The sequence below is a fragment of the Lithobates pipiens genome, unplaced genomic scaffold, assembly GCF_037356315.1.
Source record: "Lithobates pipiens isolate NorthernLeopardFrog02 unplaced genomic scaffold, aLitPip1_a1.2 Scaffold_8, whole genome shotgun sequence".
Lineage (NCBI taxonomy): Eukaryota > Metazoa > Chordata > Amphibia > Anura > Ranidae > Lithobates > Lithobates pipiens.
In genome coordinates this window covers 197,105,083-197,128,836 of record NW_027507903.1, presented here as the reverse complement: position 1 = coordinate 197,128,836, position 23,754 = coordinate 197,105,083, and the positions used below count along the sequence as shown (strand labels likewise).

The 23,754-nt window shown below is 38.5% G+C and overlaps 1 protein-coding gene across 1 annotated transcript in view; it reads right to left on the bottom strand.

Annotated features, from left to right (window-relative positions):
• GRM8 (glutamate metabotropic receptor 8) overlaps positions 1-23,754 on the bottom strand; it is a 1,454,623-nt gene that overhangs the window by 965,498 nt on the left and 465,371 nt on the right. The window contains exon 3 of the mRNA XM_077474080.1: positions 15,526-15,742. Coding sequence (XP_077330206.1) covers positions 15,526-15,742 — 217 coding nt within the window. The remainder of the gene's footprint in view (positions 1-15,525; positions 15,743-23,754) is intronic.

Here is a 23,754-nt window from a genome sequence, read left to right as displayed (position 1 = left end):
AGGGGGGAGGGGGAGGATGAAAATGCTGGAACATATTACATGTTCCACAATAAAAATGGGTAGTGCATGCAACATGGTCTAAAAGTGAACGTATGCTTTAAAGCAGGGGTAGACAACTTGGGGTCCTCCAGCTGTTGCAGAACTACAAGTCCCATCATGCCTCTGGGAGTAATTGTAACTGCCAGCCATGCAATGCCCCATGGTAAATGTAGTTCCACAACAGCTTAACCCTGCTTTAAAGCATCCAGTTTTCCCTTTCAGAGTAATAAACAAGCATTTTCAAAGCAAATTAGCATGCTAATGTCTTTAAAAAATGCCATTGACCTTTTTTTAATGGTAAATCAGCTGGGGACCTGGAATTATTCTGCACTCTGCTAGACAGTGCAGATATTGCAAAGTGCTGGCGACCTAAAGGTATGTGGGAGGAAACAGATATGGCTAATCACTAATATGGCTATCAACTGTCTATATCTAAACAGGAGAGGGGAAATTTCATAGTGAATTTAGTGAATTGTCCGCAGAAGGAAGAGAATTTTCATCAAAGGAATTGCCTATCCAATGGTTCTACTAACATGATCAAAATGCTCCAGGGTGTACAAGATTCAACAAATCATTTCAGCACACTACAAGTTCCAGCCTTCAATGACCTCAGTCTGAGATGTCCACAGGACTCAAGTTAATCAAGTTAAAATGCAACAGGGATTCTGCAGCTTGCAGCAATAGATATAATAATAATAGAATAGGGAGGCCCATTAGGCTCAAACAACAAAAAGAATAGCAGCATAGTATTAAGGTTATGACAAAGAAGGAGTGTACCTTTGAAACACGTTACCATCCCCCTGTACCACCCTCTCCCTCCTACAGCATGTAGGAGTTGCCACAAGGCAGGGATTAGCGGAGGGGAACTCAGGACACTGGCGGCTTTTGACAGATGTCAAACCAGGCTTCCTTCATGCCAACTCAGGAAGCAGAAGCTGCGGATATCTACTAGCAATCTTACGGTGTCCCCAGCTAATCCTATGCTGAATGTCAAGAACTTAACATGTAAGGCCGCGTACACACGGGCGGATTGTCTGCCCAACTAAGTTCGTCAGACAATCCGACAGACAGTCCGTTCAACTTTTGAATGAACGGACTTGACCACACACGTTGAACAGACAGTCCGCTGAAAGCTTGCGCGATGACGTATACAGCACGTACGACGGGACTAGAAATACAACGTCCAATACACTGCAATGCAACCTTCAGCCGTGTAAATCCTTTCTGAGCATGCGCCATACTTAGTCCGTCCAACTTGCCTACACACAAGCGGACTGTCCGCTGAAACCAAGTTTGGACGGACAAAACCAAGTTTGGACGGACAAAATTACGGAAATTCCGAAAGACAAAGTCCGTCAGACTGTCCGCTGAAAAAGTCCGCTGAAGCCCACACACGAGCGGATTGTCCACTGAAACACGGTTCAGCGGACTAAGTTGGGCAGACAATCCGCCCGTGTGTACGCGGCCTAAGTGTGCTATTTTGTTTGTTCAATAAATGACCTATATCTTGCTAAGGGAGATATCACGCTGCTATTATTTTTGTTGTTTGAGTCTTACTGCTACGGTTGGCCTTTGTCACGTATGTGATTTTATAGTTTGACCATAGTTCTACTTTGAACCTTACAAGATTCTGGAATGACATTTCAGAAGTTCTTCGGCACTTGGCAATACATCTTAAGAGAGAAATCCAGATATTTGCTTGAAACTAGATCCATCTTGAAGAAAAGTAAATACAATTCTAGGATGTATCACTAGAGTGATCACCAGCAGGAGGAAGAAGGTCCTGATTCCCCTTTATAGATATTTAGTTGGACATAATTTAGAACACTGTGTATAGTACTGGAGAACTCCCTTACAAAAAGATATTAATAAAATAGAAGGCATCAAAAGATGAGAAGCACAAATGATAGAACATATCAGAAGAGACTTCAGATACAGTCTTCATGAAGAAGTGAAAGAAGGACATGATTAGATCCTTTGAATACAATTTGTGCGAATAAAGTTCAGAAGGGCAGTATGGCCATTATGAAGCAACATCGGTGGCACAGTGAAATGACCTCAAACTAGCAGAAGGAGAGTTCAAAACTAACTTTAGAACGTTTTTTTTTTTTACCAAAAGAGTAGTTGATGCTTGAAACAGACTTCCAGCAGGGATGGAAAGTCAGTCAGCACTAAGTAAAGGTAATCCCACTTGGGACAAATATAGATCTTTACTGAGACAAAAACCAAAAACCAAAAGAGGGGCAGGTTTGAAGGACCACTTGGTAATTTTCTGCTGTGATTCTTCTATGCTTGTAAAATATTACCAGCAGAAATGTATCTGACTGTATTTAGTTAATAAGTCACTAATGCAGAAAAGATACTCAGCAAGTGAAGTTGGCACTCATTTTATGCCAAGGTCGACAACAAAGATTATCCTTATTTTGTTGGATTAGCATCAATACTATGTAAGTACTATTTTCAAAAGAAGATTTCCTTCAGTAATATTTTCCTATTTTGTTCCATTTATTCCTTCTAAGGCTGGGTTCACACTATTGCGAATTGGATGAGGGACCTGAAACAAACCTGAAACAGTGAATGGAAATGCACCGGACTTCTGCTGTGAGTGGCTGCGTTCTCACGTGTGAACCCAACCTAAATGTGTGCTGTTAAAACTCTTTAGATTTTGAAAGTGGTGATAGGTGAACTAGAATATTTTTGTAGGCTTCAATTTTTTTGGAAGATATGGGAGGTTTTATTCTTATTAGCCACTTAAGGACCTATTTCTGACATCTGCTGTTGACAAGTTTACAAGCTACGTAATATTAGGCTATGGCCTGGCACCCACATGTCTGTTCTAGTAGTGGAGGGGCTCTCATCTAGCTGTCATTCTCTTGATCTGAGGGCTGTCTATTCCCCCTGGGTTTCTCCAGGAACCATTGGAGTTAAAGGGGCCTATGTATGCATCTGATCATAGAGAGTAAATGGACACATTTGTACATTTTCCCTGCCTAGGTTCAGGCTACAGGAGGTAAAGGGTGTCTTGTGTAGGCAAAAAATAAAACAGCATTGGACTGCAGGAACCAGGTGAATATGTTAAAGAATTACATTTAATATAACATAATATAACATAATATAGATAAACCTACAGCTACGTATTTAAACTAAAAGAACGTTTTAGTGAGAAAAATCATTAAAAATTACAGATACAAGGCTTAGAAATGAAAGAAAAAAAACATTTTTTTTTCAACAATAGATTTCTATTGGGTTTCAAAAGGATAATCATATACACAGAGTGCGTATGAGTAGACAATGCATAGCTCTTATGAAGAAATAGAAAATACAGTATAAGAACAATAAAGGCACAATTAGTTTCAGCAGATAATGAACATCAGATTATCCTGTACAAACAACAAAGGTAATGAAAAGAATACTAAGGAGGTGTATACTAAATTACCAGGATGTATAAGGCAGAGGTAGGTAACAATTGCAGAACAATAACTAGTGGTGTACCCTAGCTATGGTCTGATTTTAGGGACATAGTCCCAATATTTCCATGCTGTGTCAAATTTTGTTGGGGCATTAGTCCTAACAGAAAGTGATCTTTCATATGTATAGCGAAGATTAACTAGAGTTCTGACAAATTAGGTGTTAGATTTGTACACCACATTTTGGTAATTAAGGATTTTGCTGGCAGAAGTACTTGAAGCACCATGTCGAGGTATTTCTTAGGGAATCTTTCAATGCCTAAGTTTAATATTGCTAGGGCTGGGTCGGTTGGTGTAAGGATCTCAGTAAGTTTAGAAATCAGTTGAAATGCTTGTTGCCAAAAGCTGGACAGATTATATGACCATAATATGTGGAGTATTGTGCCCACTTGACCACATTCTCTCCAACATAGGTGGGAATGAGTTGGAAAGAACTTGGCTAGCCGATACAGGGTGAAATACCACTGTGTCTTAATTTTTTGAGCAAGTTCCCAGTGATTGATGCAATGCAATATAGTGTATGAGGAACAAGAGGCATTCAACCATTGGGTATCTGAGAAGGAAGACTGTAGGTCTTTTTTCTCATTTCACCATCAGGGGGGAGTTTTGGAGAAGGTTCTTTTGCGCTGTAATAGGGAGTAAAATAGTGAGATATTATTGGATTGAGGTTTAGGGTGTACATACATTTGGCAGGCCTGAGGATAAATGTACAAAATAGGTTTGGGGGCAGCGTTTAAGAAATGAGAAATACGTGTGTAGAGGAATATATCTTTAGATGGAATGTTAAACTTTGAAACCAAATTTGAGGTTTTGGGAACATTATTATGAAGAAAGTCTTCTACCCATTGGGTACCTAGTTTGCTCCATGCTTTGGTTTGAAGATGTGGGATAAGAATATCTGGGGATGAAATAGGGAATAAGACATCAGAATTTGGGTTAATGTGTACAGATTCATGAACTAGTATTCTCCAGGCTCTGATGGAAGCCTGAACAGTAGGAGGTACATTTGCCAGGTTAAAAGGAGACCAAATGTCAGCTATGAGGAGAGCTTTGAGGTCAGTGATACCAAACAGGGCTGATTCCATAAAAATTCCCGGTGCGTTTTTTCGTGCAAGTGATGGTCTTGGACTCAGCAGATACCCTGCCCCTGCAGGGGTGAATGTGCCTTCACAGTGTAAGCCCCTGTGTTGCATTGTGGTATCTCCCGGGGAGCTTTTTTTTTCTCAGCATGGGTTAGTCATTTCATTCAGATGTTTAATAGAAGAGAGGAATATCCATAGTGTAGTATGTTTTGAAATATCAGTTTATTACATTAAAAAAACTACTCACATTCACAAATCCTTTTAAAACGCAATATAATAATGCCTGCCGCCGATCGCTGCAGCTTTAATGAAAAGAGAGTGCGTCCTATGGCCACGCCCTATGCATTTTGTCCTCAACTGGTATTTCAAAACATACTACACTATGGATATTCCTCTCTTCTATTAAACATCTGAATGAGATGACTAACCCATGCTGAGAAAAACGAAGCTCCCAGGGAGATACCACAAAGTGACACAGGGGCTTACACTGTGAAGGCACATTCACCCCTATCTGGTGAGTACAAAACCATCACTTGTCACTTTCACGAAAAAAATGCACCGGGGATTTATTTTCAGCCATTAAGAAGCAGTCACATCAATTGTTAAATTGTGCACGAGTCACTCTTATCACGTTTTTGGACTATTAAATTCAATTGTTTATATGCATATTTATTATTCTAAAAATATTGTTATTTGCTAAAGGTTCCTTTTTTTTTATACTGATTTAGGCACGCGGTTTGGTCATATTTTTGGGAAAGTTTTGAGTTCCCATCACTGCACAGAGGGTCCAACACTGAATTCTATTTATTAATTCATTTATTTGTCTTATTCCATTTCTTTTGTTTTTTTACTTTCACAAGCTTATTCATTTCCACAATTATCAAAGCACACCACAATATTTAATTATTGTACACCCATTTTTTAACACAGCAAACCCTGAGATTGGCCTTAGTTTGGAGTAAAACATACCAGGGGGTCCAACACCATAATTGCAAAAACATTTTTTTAATTCATCTCCTCTTATTTGTGTGAAAGTAGATACACCCTGGTAAAAACAAATAGAGGTCTCTCTCATATTTTAGATAGAAAAGTACCTTTTTTTGGATTTAGTAAGGTTCACGTCTACCTATTGCTTCTTATACATATTTCATTCCATCCAAATTGGTTGGAAATGTATGGTAGAGGCAGCTTGTACCTTTGTAGCATTTACTATTCACTATCCATAGCACAATCCTATCTTCTTGTTCATCTAGTTTGAGACACCGCATGCAATGATCATGTTGGGAGCATAAGAGAGACTGTAGTTCATATCGTAGTAAAATGAGAGTGGTAGATGTAGAATCAGATGGCAGTTGTTTGTTGTGGGATTCAAGTTTGTGGATATTTGTTGTTAATCTGCTGTTATGAGTTTGGTGCTCATTTGTATAATAACTCTGTGAATGTATGCCTTATGTGTATTCCATAAGGAGAAAATATTTATATATCTGGAGTACCATTGTTTTGGAAATATTCGCGGAGATGTTGTATAAACCTTGCTTTGTTTTCAGAATTTTGGATAAATTAGTTGTTGCATCGCCATACAAATAATGGGGCACAGGCATCTTTCTTCTCTATAGTCAATGAGATTGGTGCATGATCTGACCATGTAATGTGTATTGAGGAGGAAGAGGCCTGCTGCAGTAACCATTTATCTACCAGAAAATTAGTCAGTCCTAGAATATGAGTGAAATCTGGCTGAAAAAAAAGTGTACTCCCTTTCTCCCCCATGGAGGCACCTCCAGGTATCATGGAGTTATTCTGCATGGAGAAAGATTCCCATAACCGGTCGTTGTAATTTGGGTGAGGAGGTAGAGTCCAGGTTAGGATTGGCAACCATATTGAGGTCACCGCATATAAGAAGGTGGCTGGTCTTCACAGATTTGATTTTGCGGTATTGTTTTTTAAGAAACCTTAACTGGTGGGAGGGTCAGTGATACATTCTTTTAGATCAAATGATATGGAGTGTTTTGATGGCTATAAGGACTTCCTTTTTTTCTGGGGCATGTGCCATAAAAGCATGTGGAAAAGATGGATGGGCACACTTTGGGGTGATGTGGAAGTGGGTTTCTTGCTCATTTAAAATGTCAACCTAATTTTTACACGCTTCAGCCCATAGGCCTGAAGCGTGTAAAACATCCACTTGGCCGGATGATTCAGACCTTTAATGTTTATGGAAAAAGACATAAGTCCCATCTGTTAGGAGTAAAGTGTTGATGAGCGTAGGGCATATTGTATTTTTGTGCAAATCGAGTCCAGGTTTAGGTGGTGGCATGGATAGTAATAAAATCATCAGGGTGTTTAAGGAAGGGCACATATGTTCCAAAAAAATTCCACAATAAATAAAGAAAAGCATAATCCTCCTTGTGTTTAGAGAGCAGGGGAGAGTTCAGATCTCTTGTAGGTCTGTAAAGATACCTTTGAAATAACTCCAACTGGAAGTGAACTAAAAAAACAACAAAAAGAGGAACACAACATAAGAAGGTGAGGCCCCCACTAATCATGGAGGCGCTTGGGCAAACAACATTGGCACCCATTGATGGGGTCATAGGGAGATTATGGTTAAGAATTACCCATTCCACTAGGAAAAATATGAGCTAAAAAGAGGTGTGGATAAGTGCAGGCCGACCGTACCTGGGACTGTTAGGTTTGCTGCCTTGTTCTCCATTCTGTATTGATTGTAGACACCTGATGAGGTCTGTGATTGGCTGGAGATGGTTCTGAAATGATATCCCATTTTCTCATAAGACGAATTTCCTCTTCAAGAGAGGTAGCATAGGAGGTAGATCCATTGTGTGTAATCTCCAGTTTTGCTGGTTATTTCCACTTATACGGTATATTGTTGTTCCTCAGCACCTTGGTGACAGAGATAAGATACTTGTGTCTCTGTAAAGTGAATTGAGAGTGATAAGGGAGTAATTGAAATGTCCATGCTTGTTCGGGCAGCGTGTCTGGACACCTGGATGCAGCTAGGAGTTGTTCTTTTACTTGAAAGAAGTGTATTCATAGAATAACATCTCTGCGAATCTTTGGCGGCAGGAAAGATGGTTTTGGTACCCAATGAATTATGTCTATGATTGGATCTGCTGAAGTGAGAGACAGTATTACTGCTAAGAACAGCTCACGAGTGAAGTGTGGGAGTTGGGAGTTTTGCACTGATTCAGGCACGCCCCTAATTTTTAAGTTGTTTCTCCTGGATCTGTCTTCCAAATCTGCTATTTTTTCTTTCATCCAGGAGATATCTTCAGTTTGGGCAGTATGAGCATCTACCAAAGTATTGTAAATATCGGTAAAGTCGCACATGGAGCTTTCAACATGATCCACTGTGTCGCCCAGATCTTGCAGCTCGAGTATGGTTTGATGTATACAAGATATTATGTCTTTTTGCAATGAGGCTCTTAATGACAGTAGCATATCTTTCATCATGGTGTCAGAGACAGGCTGCCCAGTAGTAGGGAAAAAAACAATAGGAACTGGTGCTGAGGCAGCGCTAGTGCATTCAGTGTTTGTGCTTACCTCAGCAAGCATAAAATTGTTTCTTCTGAGTCCTCTCTGCTTGGTTTTTATTTGACATGGTTCGCAGTCTTCACTCTAATTCATCCTAAAGGTGTTCTATTAGGTTCAGGTCAGGACTCTGTGCAGGCCAGTCTATTTCCTCCACCCCAAACTCACTCATCCATGTCTTTATGGACCTTGCAATGTGCACTTGTGTGCAGTTATGTTGGAACATTATGAAGGAACATCCCCAAACTTTTCCCACAAAGTTGGGAGCATGAAATTGTCCAAAACATCTTAGTATGCTGACACATTAAGAGTTCCCTTCACTGGATTTAAGGGGCCAATCCCAACCCCTGAAAACAGCCCCACATCATAATCCCTCCTCCACCAAAGGATTTGGAGGGGTGGCCCAATTCCTTTAGCAATATAGTGGGGATGAGCGAGTTTGGGGTGGGGGAACTTGACTGGCCTGCACAGAGTGCTGACCTAAAGCCAATAGAACACCTTTGGGATGCCTCAGGCACAGCATTTGCGATCCTCCTTAGAACATGTATACACAACTAGCCATTAAAAACAACAAAAAAGCATGAATATCACCTCTGAGTTGGCACTGTTCCAGTCAGAAGAGTTAATTACAAATACAATACAATATTGTGTGACTTTCTATAGTCTCTGTGTTATCTTATGAAGGACAATAAAAAATAAGTGCATGTTGCAGCATTGTACATTGTTTGGAATATGGTTGTTTGAACATGCACTAAAATTGCACAATAATTCTATGTTGTCATGCATCCTGTGCTATATACTTTGTGCATTCAATGCATCCCTCCATGGTTGCAGTTGACTATGTTAGGTTTCATGTTCTAATCGATAAAAAGGGATTTGCAGACTGTAGGAAAACCAATTTTTTTTCATTGTTTGCTTATCCCTAATAAATACTGTCTAATATTGTTTAATATGTGTTATGTTGCCATCTTGACAATATAAGTAAGGTTGATTCATAATGTAGCTAACTTATTTTTCACAATATGTGCTGAAGAGGGATTTGGGTAACTGCATGTACAGGGGCGATCCTAGGTGTTTTGCTGCCATGAGTAGACATGTAAAATGCCACTTTCTCCAACTAACATTATAGTCATATTGTTTAACCAATGTAATATAATGTGACATAGTATATAGTAATTATATAATATAATATGCTATGACAACTATGTGCCAGCAATGATTTAATATATAATAGAATGTTAATTTATCTCTGTCTCTCAAAAGTTACATACAGCTTGTTGACATTTGAAAACTAGGATAAGGAAAAAGTTTTGTTACAATAGTGTACTGTTTATGTATAGGGAAAATTCTGTACACGTTATTAATTACATCTATAAAAAATTATTTAAAATAAATCCTGTGTTCCGTCAGATTAGGCGACCCATCAGATTTCATAAGGGAAGTGACCTTCTGTCATGGCCATCTTGGTAGACCCGCACTCGGCCACACTAAGCCTACAGTCTGAAGTTACCAAGCGGACATCTTTTTACACCCACTGAAATCTTGCATTTCACACTTATTTTTACCTCTAAACTGAGCTTATATCGTGAAATACGGTATTTATAAATCCGTGACACTGCGGCAAGCCTGCTGATCTCACACGTTTGCTAATCTGACAGAAGGCCGCTGCTTTTAAAATTCAACATCGAAACAGTGTCACAGATTTCTAAATACTGTATTTCACTATATAAGCTCAGTTTAGTGGTAAAAATAAGTGTGAAATGCAAGATTTTAGTGGGTGTAAAAATATGTCTGCTTGGTGACTTCAGACTGCAGGCTTATTGCGGCTGAGTAATCTTGTATACATATGTTAATGTGTTCTTTGTCAGCTCAAATAGAGAAATGGGTGATGAATCTACTCTCTATAGTGGGGATTCCATGCATGAGAGTTAAAATGAAGCAAGAGTTGTGTAGATGGTCACATATGGGCTGACTCTGGATGGCTGCTGGCTCATAACAAGCTAAAAGGGCTTCTGTAGACAGTAAAAAAACAAAGAATAGCACAGCACCATCTATGTGCAGCATGATAAAAACATTTTAATATAGGACAGATGATTTTAAACTCACAAGATTGTAGAGATTACAGCGCATGGGAAATGGTATAACAAGTGCATCCATTCCTGGGGGAAGACAGTCGACTCACAGGTGGAGAGGCAGCTTATGTTCCCGGCTGTGCTGGTGGCTCCCAATGCTTCCTGGTTCTCAGATTCAGCTCAGGGGCAGCTGGACACGTCACTTCCGAATGGTGAGAGAGTGGGGAGGAGCGTGCAGTCGGAGCATGTGTGTGCCTTCATCAAGTAATAGTTGTCGCCATGTTTGGAGAGGTTTGTATAGTCCATTCAGCCAGAGAATGTTGATATGGGGACATGGCAACCACTCGTGAGAAGGGTTTTTGATTATAGAATGGGCACTGGTATGTCAGGCTGGATTGGACTGATCAAACTCATGTGAACAAAAATGAGCTTTTTTTACATAGCAATGCATATTCATAGATAATGCAGGGGTAGAAAAGAAGGGGGGCTTGATAAAATACTTTTTTATATATAACAAGAAAGAATTTAAAATTCTATGATCTGGAAGCAGCTGAAATGGGAGATAAGTGAATTGAGGTAAAGGAAATAGTATATAACTAAATGGGTAAAGGTTAAAATTAAAACAAAAAATTTACATGAAGATAAACGATAAATATAAAATAAAAATAACAATTTTATTAAAATTGAAAATGAAATGGGTTGAGGAATAGATAATGATGCAGACAAAGAAGTGGAACAGTGATGGGAAGAATATAATAATGGTAAGGAAAAAATGAGAAGGGAAAGAGCAAGAGAGAGAGAAGAAAAATAAATGGGGTAAGATAAAGTGGAAAGAGAATAGCAAGAAAGAGAGGGTAGTATAGGGCAGCACAGTGGTGTAATGGGTAGCACTCTCACATAGCAACAAAAGGGGTCACTGGTTTAAATCCCAACCAGGACACCACCCGCCTGGTGCTTGCATGCTCTCCCTGTGCCTGTGTGGGCTTCCTCTAGGTATTCTTGCTTAATTCCACACTCCATAGACACACTGGTAGGTTAATTGCCTTCTGTCCAAATTGGCCCCAGTATATGAATGCAATGGTTAGTCTTATTATATTTGTAAAATAATAATAATATAATAAGACTAACCCTCCCACACAACCGTTGAGATTCACAACCAACTTCCAAACCAAATTCAAAAATATGGAACGAATCTTCCAAAAACATTGAAGACCCTCAAATCTACCATCACAGCATGACCCCTCATTTCATATAGACATGCCAGGAACCTAAAAAACAGGTTTAAGGAGCCCTAAACAGGGACTTTAGTACATCATACACCAGTTTGCCTTTTTAGGCTAACAATTTCATCATCATCACCACATAGGCAGTCCTTGTGCCTAACAGAGCAGTAAACCAGTTTTACAGTGAACTTGCTCAGCTGTCATTCCCATTCACTTCCTATGTGATATGTAGAAGGGACAAAGAGAGGCAGACAATGAATATCCTGGATCCTATCACACACTGCCACTCAAAGAACACTTTCTGGACAGCCTGGCTTGATCTCTTCCACAAAGAGCAGTCTCAGGGCAAGAGGATCATGTTACTACTATAGCCAAGGAGGCATCATGCTGACTGTGAGTGACTCACAGGAAGTGTGATCCCAGAAGGGGAAGTCATACCTCCTAGCTGAAGTATAAGCTGGATGGAGGGGGTCCAGTACAAGAAACGGTCTCACAGCTCCCTCTCCTGCCTACATCATGTCATGCATTTTGGACAACACAATAAAGTTTACAGTATTAAGCCTCAACAGCAGAAAAAACATGTCAGTGTAGCTAGGTCATGCTTTCTTGTCAACAGCAGTTTAGGAGCTCTTGACTTCTGTTGTGACCTTTAGCTACCCAGCGCCCAAAACCTCCTCAGTTGTAAAAATTCCTGATTTTTGTTTGGGATGTAAAGAAAAGCTTATCATTGCTCCTGGAAATCAGAGTATCCTTTTCATTTTCCATATTGCAGAAAAAGCATGAAAGGGAGAATCTGTTTTTCTTTCAGTACTTTCACTTGAGATTTTCTAAAACTGAGGCACTCAGACAGGGTTTGCATGTTGCTAGTATTGTATTGTTAAACAAATGGGCTGTGAAGCGCTATGAATTTGCTACAACTTTACAAAGTTTTCATGGAATCTGTTGCAGGGCAGATCATGTTTGGGATGGCTGCAGTACAGGATGCCATCACCCAATTTACTACCTAATTTAAGGGCATTGAATTGAACATTTTAACACAGTACCACAGCAAGCAACCGATATGCAAGTCAGAGAGCTATTGCTTCCCTTGGGGTCCTGTCACACAGGTGTTTAGTTGTAAATTTTTCTGAAATTTGGCCCACCATGCATTACCACAACACAATAGTGTAAATTGACCCTCAATCATTTGCAAGAAAAACATCGTGTTTTTTTCATTGCCTTTACACATGATTGAACTTTGATTCACTAAGCACAGGGAATATTCTCTTTACTAAGTGGTTTCTCTCTTTAGTATAAGTTACTCAGAACTACTTTTGCCTGGAGTTCTCCTTTATAGCATTTCATTACTTCCTATGAAATGATTTATATTTATTTCTAAGTATACAGATGTTCTGAAGCTCAAGCCCTTGTACACACAGTCGGACATTCTGACCACAAAATCCATCTGATTTTTTCTGACGGATTTTGTCTGAAACTGGTGTTGCATACACACGGTCGGATAAAGTTGTCGGAAAATCTGATCGTTCGGAACATCATGACGTTCGTTTGTTATGATGGGACTAAGTTTAGGCTAGTAGCCAATAGCTTTGGTCTCGTAATTTGATCTGAGCATGCGTTGCACTTTGTCCGATTGGAATTCTCTACAAACAGATCATGTTGTCGGAAAATTTGTTGGTCGGACATTCCGAAGGAAAAAGTCAGATGGAGCCCACACACAGTCGGATTATCCGACAACACGGTCCAATCGGACATTTTCCGTCAGAATGTCTGACCGTGTGTACAAGGGCTTAGGATCCTCTGACTCGTATGTACCGTTTTTTGTTACCGTGAACATTGTATGTAGATCTTGTTTATAGATTACATGGATTGAAGATTATATTGGATTATCTCAGATTATTATATTAGAAGATATATTGATTATCATCCTTTTACCACCGCACTACCCAATAATGTTTGCATATAACATTTTTCAATAATCTCTTGTCTCTTTTATTTAGAAGCTTTAAAATGAATTGCAATACTGCGGGCAAAAAAGTTGCTACGGTTGCTAAAATGATTTGCCTTCTTTCTCTTTCTGAGAAATTTCCTGAATTCAGTTTTCTTTTCACATCCTAACTTCTTATAAGAAGCAAATTACACTGTTTTATTTAAGCATTTGGTTTCACACTCTCTTGTTAGCTGGGGGAAATGTACTTGGTAAAGTTAATCTAATGGCTATATGAGCTTGATATAAACCACACTTACTAATTCCTGGAAGGAGTTACAGTTTTTCAGTCAACTTTGTTAGCATTTGTAGAAATTGTAAAAAATGGTGTGGGCTATATGAGTTCATTTTAGAAGAAATATACTGTGAAAATCAGAAAAAGTAATCATGCACACAATTCATTATATTTTAATGAGTAATTTCTGGTGGTAAGTTTTTTGGACTATAATAAATCTAATTTGATACTGTAGACAAATTCTCAAACTAGTCACACAAAACATCCCATGAGGCATTGTAAAACTCTGAGATCCACAGACATGACTAGGCATGATGGGAAATGTAGTTCCAGAACAACTGGAGGGCCAAAGTTTGGAGATACCTGATCTAGAGGAAGGTTTTCTTCCATGTGCTTTAAAGTGGAACTCCAAGAATATCTATTTTATTTTGAGTGAGGGAAAATTCTTGACATGCCAATCAAATAATATACCACTTTTCCTTTAAACTATGCATTTTAATTGTAATTATTTTTTATTTTTTTGTTTTAAAAGCTAACTCTTGGTTAAAACAATCTACTGTATCTGTAAAAAAAACTGTTTTTGTGGATGATTAGTTTACATTTTTTCAGCTTTTACTTTAAATAAACCCTTTAACAGCTGTCTGTGATATCCTTTCTCCCTGTTGTAAGGAGTGACCTTTTTTTTTTTTTTTTTTTTTTGTACCCTGAAAATACTTTATACGGGCAGTTTTTATATTTATATAGCCTCATTATATTCCCAATTTTCCCCTTACAAGTTCAAATGGTCTTAACTTTTAACTGTGCTTTTCAATATTCATAATTAATTTAGATGTCTTCTGTATTAGGTCTACCAGACTGGCATGATATTTAAAGAGGCGATGCTGAAGCATGTTTAGTAGACATGTTTATAAGCATGCAGATCTCAGTTATAGTATATGTACAATCTGCGACTCAGTGTATCTCCTCATATAAATACCTATTATGCAACCAAATATAAATGTTTCTAAAGCCTCCTAAAAAAAAGTCTATATTTCAGTTGACTAAATTTCTCCTATAAGAGTTTGGAAGCTTACAATAATTAACATGGGGGTAAGTAAATCAAAATCATTATTGCTTATATCAAATTACAATTGCTAAGTAAATTATTTAGCCTAAATCATTATTTATTTATTAATTGGAACCTCTGGGTTAAATAAATTTAGAATGTCCCTGACAGAAACAAATAACTGTGATTGATCTTAAAGAATCATTGTTTAGTCTTTCCTCATTATTGCCTTTCTACTCCTCTCTTCCCCTTTCCTGTTCTATACATTATTGTTATTTCCTTCTGTTCTTCATAAAGAAATCCCCATCCCATCTGCTTGCAAAGAGAAAGCTCTAAGTGAGGTATCATAATTCAGCTTGACAAGATGCAAACATTACTATTCAATAATGGACATGTAATTTTATAAATAAAGCTAGATCCAACCAACTGAAATTTTGAGCATTGCTTATAAACTCAATACAAAATAAAGAAATAAAATGTATGCTAAAGCAGGCATAACAGAATAAAAAATATTACTATTTAACAAATCATCAATATCTATTAAAATAGGCATTACTGCAGTGCTTTACATCAAAATAAGAATGGAATCTATTAACGACCATTACAAAGAAATTGTCAGAAAAGCCTGTTGTGAAAAAAATCACCAATAATAATGTTCAGATAAATAGGGCTAGCAAGCGGTACTTAAGCTCCATGGTTTTGCAGTACAATAGAACCTGTCACATATATCTATTCAGTTATATTTGTTGCTCCGTGGAAAGTGTACCGTGTTTTACAAATGTAACACATTAATAGGTTGTCAGCATTAAGTGTAAAGTACAGTTTAATGGAACCTTACCAACTTCCCGGGATATCTGTGTAAATGCTTCCACTCCACTTTCTCCATAGTTCCCCTCTGAAGCTAACGTAGAAACATAATTCCAACCTAGGGATGTTACAATGTCAACCATTGCCTGGGCTTGGTAGGAGTCAGGTGGGACCACGCGTGAAAAAAAGTCATATCGACTGTTGTCACTTAGTTCTGGTGCTGTAGATGCATAGCTGATTTGAGGTATCTGCACACAAGATAAAGGAGAAAGAAAGTATAAACTTTTATTTGATAAAGACTTCACTGGATAACATTTAATATTATGATAAGAATGTTGCTGTGAAGCCATAAACTGTGTTAGTCTACTGAGCATGTTTCATAAATTTGTATTAAGCAGATCAAAATATTTACTTTCCAGTGAAAGTGATTTTTCCATAATTATCTTGATATTATTATTTTGCCATCAAGAAGGTAATTTCATTAAGTCAGAGGCAGACAGTGATTCATACTGAGCAAAATGTAAATAGGAAAGCCGAAAATCTTAAATCAATTGCTTTTAGGTTATTCTAGCAAATAGAGTTTTGTATTTAAGAAAAATCACCTTTTAAGAAAAGATAACTATATAAAATGTATACTTGATAGAAAATTATGATTTTTTTTACATGATTTTTAGACTAGTCTGAAATAGAAAAACAACAATGATGCTGCAAGAGATATACACTCTTTACAGTAAAAAAGGTCCAGAATCCACATAAAAATCAATGAGCATCAATTAACAACTGCTTACACTTTCCCAAGGATTCAACAAAGCCTGTTGAGTAAGAAAAATAGGGTCTAAAAACACCAGGACTTATTAATGACACGACAAGTTATACGTACCTGGTCTGTGCAATAGTATTACACAGAGCAGCCCCTTACCACCTTTTATGGAGTCCCCTGCTGGCACTGTTTGCTCTTTCTTCCCTGTGAGTGTGCTCCCGATCCAGGCTGTGTGAATCCCTAGACACACACAGTGTGGCTTAGCCATACCCCCCCAATCTCTCCTCACAGGATTTGATTGACAGCAGCAGAAGCTAATGTCTCCTGCTGCTCTCAGTGTACCCTGGGAGAACAAGAAGAGAGAGCAGCAGCGCTGCAAACAGGGACAGTGCTGGATCAACAGAGGCCTCAGGGAAGTGTTCAGGGTGTGGGGGTGGTTGGAACAGGTATTGGAAAGCTTATTCACCTTAATGCAGGGAATCCATCAAGGAAAAAAAAATATGCATTTATAACTACTTTAATAAACATTACAGCAAGCATTAGCAGTAGCAGTAGCACTATGGCTGCTAAGTCTTATTTTTTGCAAACTGGGACCTACATTCCACAATGAATGGGAAACCTGTGTCACTTTACTGCTTGTAGTGTGTTAGCATAGTGTTGAGTTTTAACAGCTTGAAAGTTTATTCTGCATAGTAATTCATAAGTAAATACTATTCTTGCTTCACATTCCTACTTGAAGTTCATGTAAGTACCTTTTAAGATAATTTATGATATATAGTGCCACTTTTCCATAAGAGAGCCTTGAAATACCAGAAGTAGTAACCCTGATATCAGACACTCAGCAGTCAGTCAATTACATAGTTCAAAGAGACTGTATGAGCCATAACTATAAGTTGTTTACTGTGCTTACTACTCAAAGCTGATAAAATCTGATATTATCTGATATTATTTGTTAATTGCTGGCCACTTGTCAGTAGAATGTTGCTACATTTAGTTTATTTTGTTAGTGGGGTTTGTAAAGTTTGTTAATGAGGTCAAACAAACATTGTTTTTTGACCGCAGTGACGAGAATATTTGAAGGAGTAAGATAGACATTTTTTTCTCCAAAAAGAGAAAACTTTTAACTGTGAATGTATCTTTTGCTTGGGAAAGTCCATTCTTTCCAAAAATTGGATGTTAAAAGCAAATGAAGTATTGAAGTATTTTCAAATGACATTTGTCAATCAATCAAATAAAGTGGGAATGTTTTCGTGAATGTTCATTTGAAAACTAGTAAATGGCCACTTTAGTAAGGGCAGATTTCTTAATAGGAGCAACACAGGGGTGCACCATGCACATTTCTCTTTGCTATATCACTTTTAAATCCCTACAACTATAGAAAAAAGTGTAACTATTTGCCAGAAATGCACTCAGCTCTTAAGTCCTGTTGTGACCTGACAACACAAAGCATTTTTGTGAACTAAATGGTGTGAGCCCTGCCTAGATTACATTTGCTAAGTTACACAAACTTTTACACTTTTCTTATGCCTGTAAAATAAATACTAATTATTCTGTAGTCTAAGATAAGAATATCTCTTTAAAGCGGGATTCCGCTGACCTATAATTCTCTTTCTTTGTGTCTCATCGCTATACGTTTAAAGTATTATGCTATCACTCACTTCTTGCAGCTTTTATATCCGTTGCTTGCCGATTTCGTCCGTGAGGTAAACTTATATAAATTCCTCCCGGCGGTTTCCATTTTTATTGTGGGCATTTGAAGCCCACAAGCACTGATTTCCCGGATGCGGTGAATGCTGTGCTCCCAGCATTCACCGCTCGATCCCGCGCATGCTCAGTGATATCAGTGAGCAGCGCCGTAGAATTTCGGGTTGCCATCACAACGGGCAGCGTCGCCGGAATCTCACGAGATTTCGGCATGACGGCGTCCCCCACGGATTCTTGGGAAGAGTCTAACAAAGCTCCCAGGGGTCTTTGCGAAGCCGGGGAAAGGCGATAAACACGCCTACTCCCACGGGAAGAGAGCCCAGAAGACATTATAATAATTACTACTAAAAGGTAATTACTGCATAATAATTGTTTTTAATGGTCATTTCAGCATATATGGTGAAAGTGATTTAACCACTACAATACAGGGCACTTTCACCCCCTTCCTTCCCAGCCCAATTTTCAGCTTTCATCGCTCTAGCGCTTTCAGTGACAATTGCGCCGTCATGCTACACTGTACCCAAATGAAATTGTTATCATTTTGTTCGCACAAATAGAGCTTTATTTTGGTGTTATTTATTCACGACTCCGTTTTTTTTTTTTGCGATATAAGCGCAAAAATAGCGGAAATTTGGAAAAAAAAACAATATTTTCTTTTTTTCTATTTGAAAAGAAATCCAATAAAATCTAATTTTGTCATAAATTTAAGCCAAAATGTATTCTGCTACATGTTTTTGGTAAAAAAAATTCCGTTAAGTGTATAATAATTGGTTTGTGTGATCACGGACATATGTACGCAAATGATCATGTACATATGTGTGCAGGTGATCACGTACATATGTGTGCAGATAATCATTGGGACATGTGATTTTAGTGGGACATATGTGGGGGACATGTTTTTATTATTAGGGACATGTGTTTTTATTATTTGGGGACATGTATGTTTTGGGGACATGTGTGTTTTGGGGACATATGTGGGGACTGTGTTTGTACTGTGTGGTGTGTTGTGTGTTTACACTACACTGATGATCAGTGAGTAAAAAGCTGTAAAAAGCAGCCCATACTCACTGATCATCAGCCGGCTGCAGCGTTCTGCTCTCCTCTCCTCAGCGGTGACTTCCGTGTGAGGAGAGGAGAGCCGATTGCCTAGCAACCGGCTGTTTGTTTACATCACATGACGGCCGTGATTGGACACGGCCGTCATGTGATCAGGAGGGCCAATCACAGAGCCCTCCTGCCGATCTGAGATGTGCCGTGTCCGGGTGACACGAGCACATCGGGATCGCGTTCCTGAACATCCTATCAGGAGTAGACGGCTCCCACCCGGCCGTATATAGGCATTGGACGGGTGGGAAGTGGTTAAATAACATTAAGTTGCAATTTTGAGTACAAAACCGCTTTAAATTGGACTTTTAAAAGGCAACCAAAGACAACAAAAATATATTATAAAAATAGATTTTATTAATATCACTTTAAAAGCTCCTCACATCAGGCACATGTTTTAAAAAACAAACATCATGTGAAATGTATTCAAGATAGAACACATAAAAGAAGTGGTGATACCCAAAACCATGAATATTTATATGATCAGAAGTTCAATAACAGCAGTACATGGAACGGGCTATCCAGATAAGAACTTGTAAAACGATCAATATTTTTTAAAAATTATTAACAGACAACAAAACTCTTTCAATGGTTAATATACAACATCAAAGATCATTGTTGAAACTTACATATATGTTCATAAACTTGGCTTAAACTTTGTAAACTCAGTTAAAATTTGTATAGGCTGTGTTCTGCCACTAGGTCACATACTATAGCATAAGTCTTTAAGTATTCTTTACAGTATAATATGCCCTTCCCTTCCCTGAAAATATTGCAAATGTGACTTGTTAGCTTACAGAGTACCTGTAAAAATTTGGGAAATTACCTCAGCAATGAGCTAGATATTAAAGCCTAACTTTGTTCCTTTTTTTTAATCAACACAAGGGTCAGTGCTTACATTTAGGCGTTCTGGTGGTTGCTGTTCTAGTTGAAATCTTCCATTCTCTATTCCCATTCCACTCCCACACCCTTGCAGTGGTAATCTTCCAGTGATATGAGGACTAAAGCTGCTAAACCTGTCATAGCCACTCGTCAAGTGTGCTGACTATGCCAGCACTACATCCACCTTCTCTTTTCATAGGAGCTATGCTATAGCTTCCATCACTGAAAAACACTCTATGAATAGGGGACAGTTGGATGAATGATAAGTTCTTCTTACCCCTTCAAAGAACAGACTAATGCAATGTGTGTGTATGTCTGTGTATGTGTGTGTGTGTGGGGGGGGGGGGGGGGGGGGTGGAGCAGAGCATGGATGGTTTTAACAAGATTTGCCAACACCAGCAGAAGGAAAACTTTTTAGGTGAAAGTATTGTCCCTTGTGCTGATTATTAAAAAGATGAATAAACTTAGGCTTAGTGGAAGTTCACCCTACAACTAAAATCTCTAAATCTACTCTAAATAGACTCAATCTAAGACTAAGCTATCTAGTTCTGTAAAGCAGAAATTGCTATACATACCTTTTATGAAGCCACTCCAGTCCGGTCTCCAGGGTCACAAGCAGGAGACAGCCGACAATGGCTGGGAAATGCCTGGGAAGTGACGTTACCCATAGAGTTACTATGGGGCTTCCGTTGCCGGCTGCCTCTGCTGTCCCACACAGAGAAGCCTCAGCTGACAGCTCAGTGTGGGACTAGACTGGAGCAGCTTTAGAAGCAATTTTTTACTATACAGGGCTAGATAGATTAGTCTTAGGTTGTGAATGCAAGAAGATTTCGAGATTTTAGTTTTAGCCTAAACTTCTACTTTAATGTAGTCTTAATTTAATTATTTTTAGAACATTCATGTTTCTGCATACTGTTTCAGAAATATAAAGATAGACCAATATAACACATCTTATTTAATGCCTTCTAATACAATCATTCTTCTCAATCAAATGTTAGAAACACTTAGTTCAGCCATATAAAATACATAAAGTGCTCATTTGGAGAAGCAAATGTGGTTTTAACAAAGAATGGATCAAACTGTGCATTAAAATAAGGTAAACATTTCTCATGTAAACACATTTTCTCCTAACAAGTGCTTCATTTCAAAGGGATTGTATTCCATTTTTGTGCATTGCATAACCATGCTCCTATTAAATGTTCAAGTGAAGTGTGTCCTGTGATTAAGCTTTTCAATGGCGTCACAAAGGAATCCTTTGGGTGTAGAGACTGAACACTCACTGGGTGACAGCTGCAGTTACTGTCTTCTGGCCAACAGTGACATCTGCAATTTGCCATCTGCCAAAAAGCACAAAATATCTGGCCAATCATTTTACCTTGAAGACACAGATGTTTTTATTTTGTAAAGTAACTAGTGACATCTAAGTTTGGGCTCAAGGGTCCTGATGTATTATTTGCTTTTGATACTGTCTGGAGTTTCTCATTATCATCGATGGATGAAATGAAGGTATGGGGAATACGATATTATATTCAGTACAGTTTCACTAAAATGCAAAAGACTACAACAAAATAACATTGTTTCATTTCTACACAGAGGGAAACCATATACCCATTATAAACAAGTACCACTCAATTTAATGAGATGGCTAATTCGATAAAACTAGCTATAAAACAAAATTATTATAAAACAAGTGTGGAAACAGTACATTGCTTTTTTTAGTGCTGGTTGAAAAATAAAGTTACCAAAAGAAATATTAGTAACAAAGAATTGTCTTTTTATAAAGACACAAGAGATTCATATTCACAAAAGCGTTCACTAATTCAAGTGTGAAACTGGAAAAGCTGAGTATTACTGGGTAGAGATAGACAGTACATATGTTGGCTTTCTGCAGTTGAAGGCTAATAGCACATAGTGGTACATCTTTTTTTTTTACAAGGAAATGGGGGATGAGCATGGATGTACATTATGAGAACAAAGTGGTGTTGGCAAAAAGAAAAAGTTTAACTATATATTCTTTGACCAGATCACTAGGAACGACTGTTGACAGCGTGGACCTACATTGCTGGGAGGCCATCAATAGACGTTCTCCCCTTTGCACACTTCCCGCGCACCCCCTTGGGTGATCACAGCCGTTTCCTGCCCCTTACCTTGTGATCAGCTGTCAGCCAATGACAGCTGATCATGTGATGTAAACAGAAGCCGGTAATAATGTTTTTTCTCATGCTGACAGCGTGAGGAGAAAAAAAAAGTGATCACTGGCTTCTGTTGAAGGGACATCGATTCCGAAGAGGAAGAGGCATAGCTGCCTCATCTGTGCCAACTAGTACCGCCTGCCAGTGCCTCCTGACAGTGCCCACGGTGTCATCAATCAGTGCCCACTGGTGAATATCAGTGCCACCTATCAATGCCCAGAAGTGCCACCTATCAATGCCCACCAGCGGTGCCAATCAGTGCCTCATCAGTGCCCTATAGAAGTGCTGCCTATCAGTGTCACCTACCAGTTCCCATTACTGCCACCTATCAGTGCCCATCAGTGTCATCCATCAGTGCCAGCTATCAGTGTCACCCATCAGTGCCCTTCAGTGCAATTTATCAATGTCCATCAGTGCCACCCATCAGTGTCACCCATCCATGCCACCCAACAGTGCCACCTTTCAATGCCCACCAGTGTCACCTCATCAGTGCCCATTAGTGCAGCCTATCAGTGCTGCATTATCAGTGCCCATCAGTGTCACCTTATCAGTGCCCATCAGTGCAGCCTCATTAGCGTACATAAATGAAGGAGAAAAATTACCTGTTTGCAAAATTTTATAACAAAATATAAAACCGTTTTGTTATTTTTTTTCAAAATTTTCAGACTTTTTTCATTTTTTTATAAAAAATAAAAAACCCAGAGGTGATCAAATAAAACCAACAGAAAGCTCTATTTGTGGGGAAAAATTTTTAAAAATATAATTTGGGTAAAGTGTTACATGACCATGCAATTGTTGTTCAAAGAGTGAGAGCGCTAAAAGCTGGAAATTGGTCTGGGCAGGAAGGGGGTTTAAGTGCCCAGTAAGCAAGTGGTTAAAATAGAATTCCAGCACAACACTAACCAGTCTTGAAAGTGTTTCCTCCCACTTCCTGCAACCTATAATGTCTGACCTGTGTAAGATGGGTTTACTTACCTATTTTTAATCCACTCCAGTCACATGATACCCTGTGTTAGTGAGTGGCAGCTGCATGGGATGGGAAATGAGAGTACACAAAAAGCACAATGCTAGAAGAAATATGAGTTAAAAAGTTTTTTTTTTTTTTTTTTTATTGTTAAACATAATTAGAAGCTGACATAATCCTAAGGAACACCTTATTAAATACATCCTTTTATCATCCCATTACATTATCAGTCATAATTTTCAACAATCTTTAATGTAGAACATTCTCTGTTGCCTTCCACCCCCAAGATTAAAAGTCTATTTTATAAATTGTCTATATATGACTAATGGTGTTTTGGGATGAAGGATACTTTTTGAAATGGTTCTAATAAGACTTGGATTTTATTTGATATACTGTTGACCTCTATTAAAGGAGTTGTAAAGGCAGAAGGTTTTTATGTTAATGTATTCTGTGCATTAAGATAAAAAGCCTTCAGTGGGGAGCAGCCCCCCTAATACTCACATGAGGTCCCTCACTGTCCTGCAATGTCCACAAGTCCCTCCGCCATCCCTGACTCTCCCTCCTGATTGGCTGAGACACAACAGCAACACCATTGGGTCCCACTGCTATCAATTAAAGTCAGTTAGCCAATCAGGAGAGAGAGGGTATGGGGCC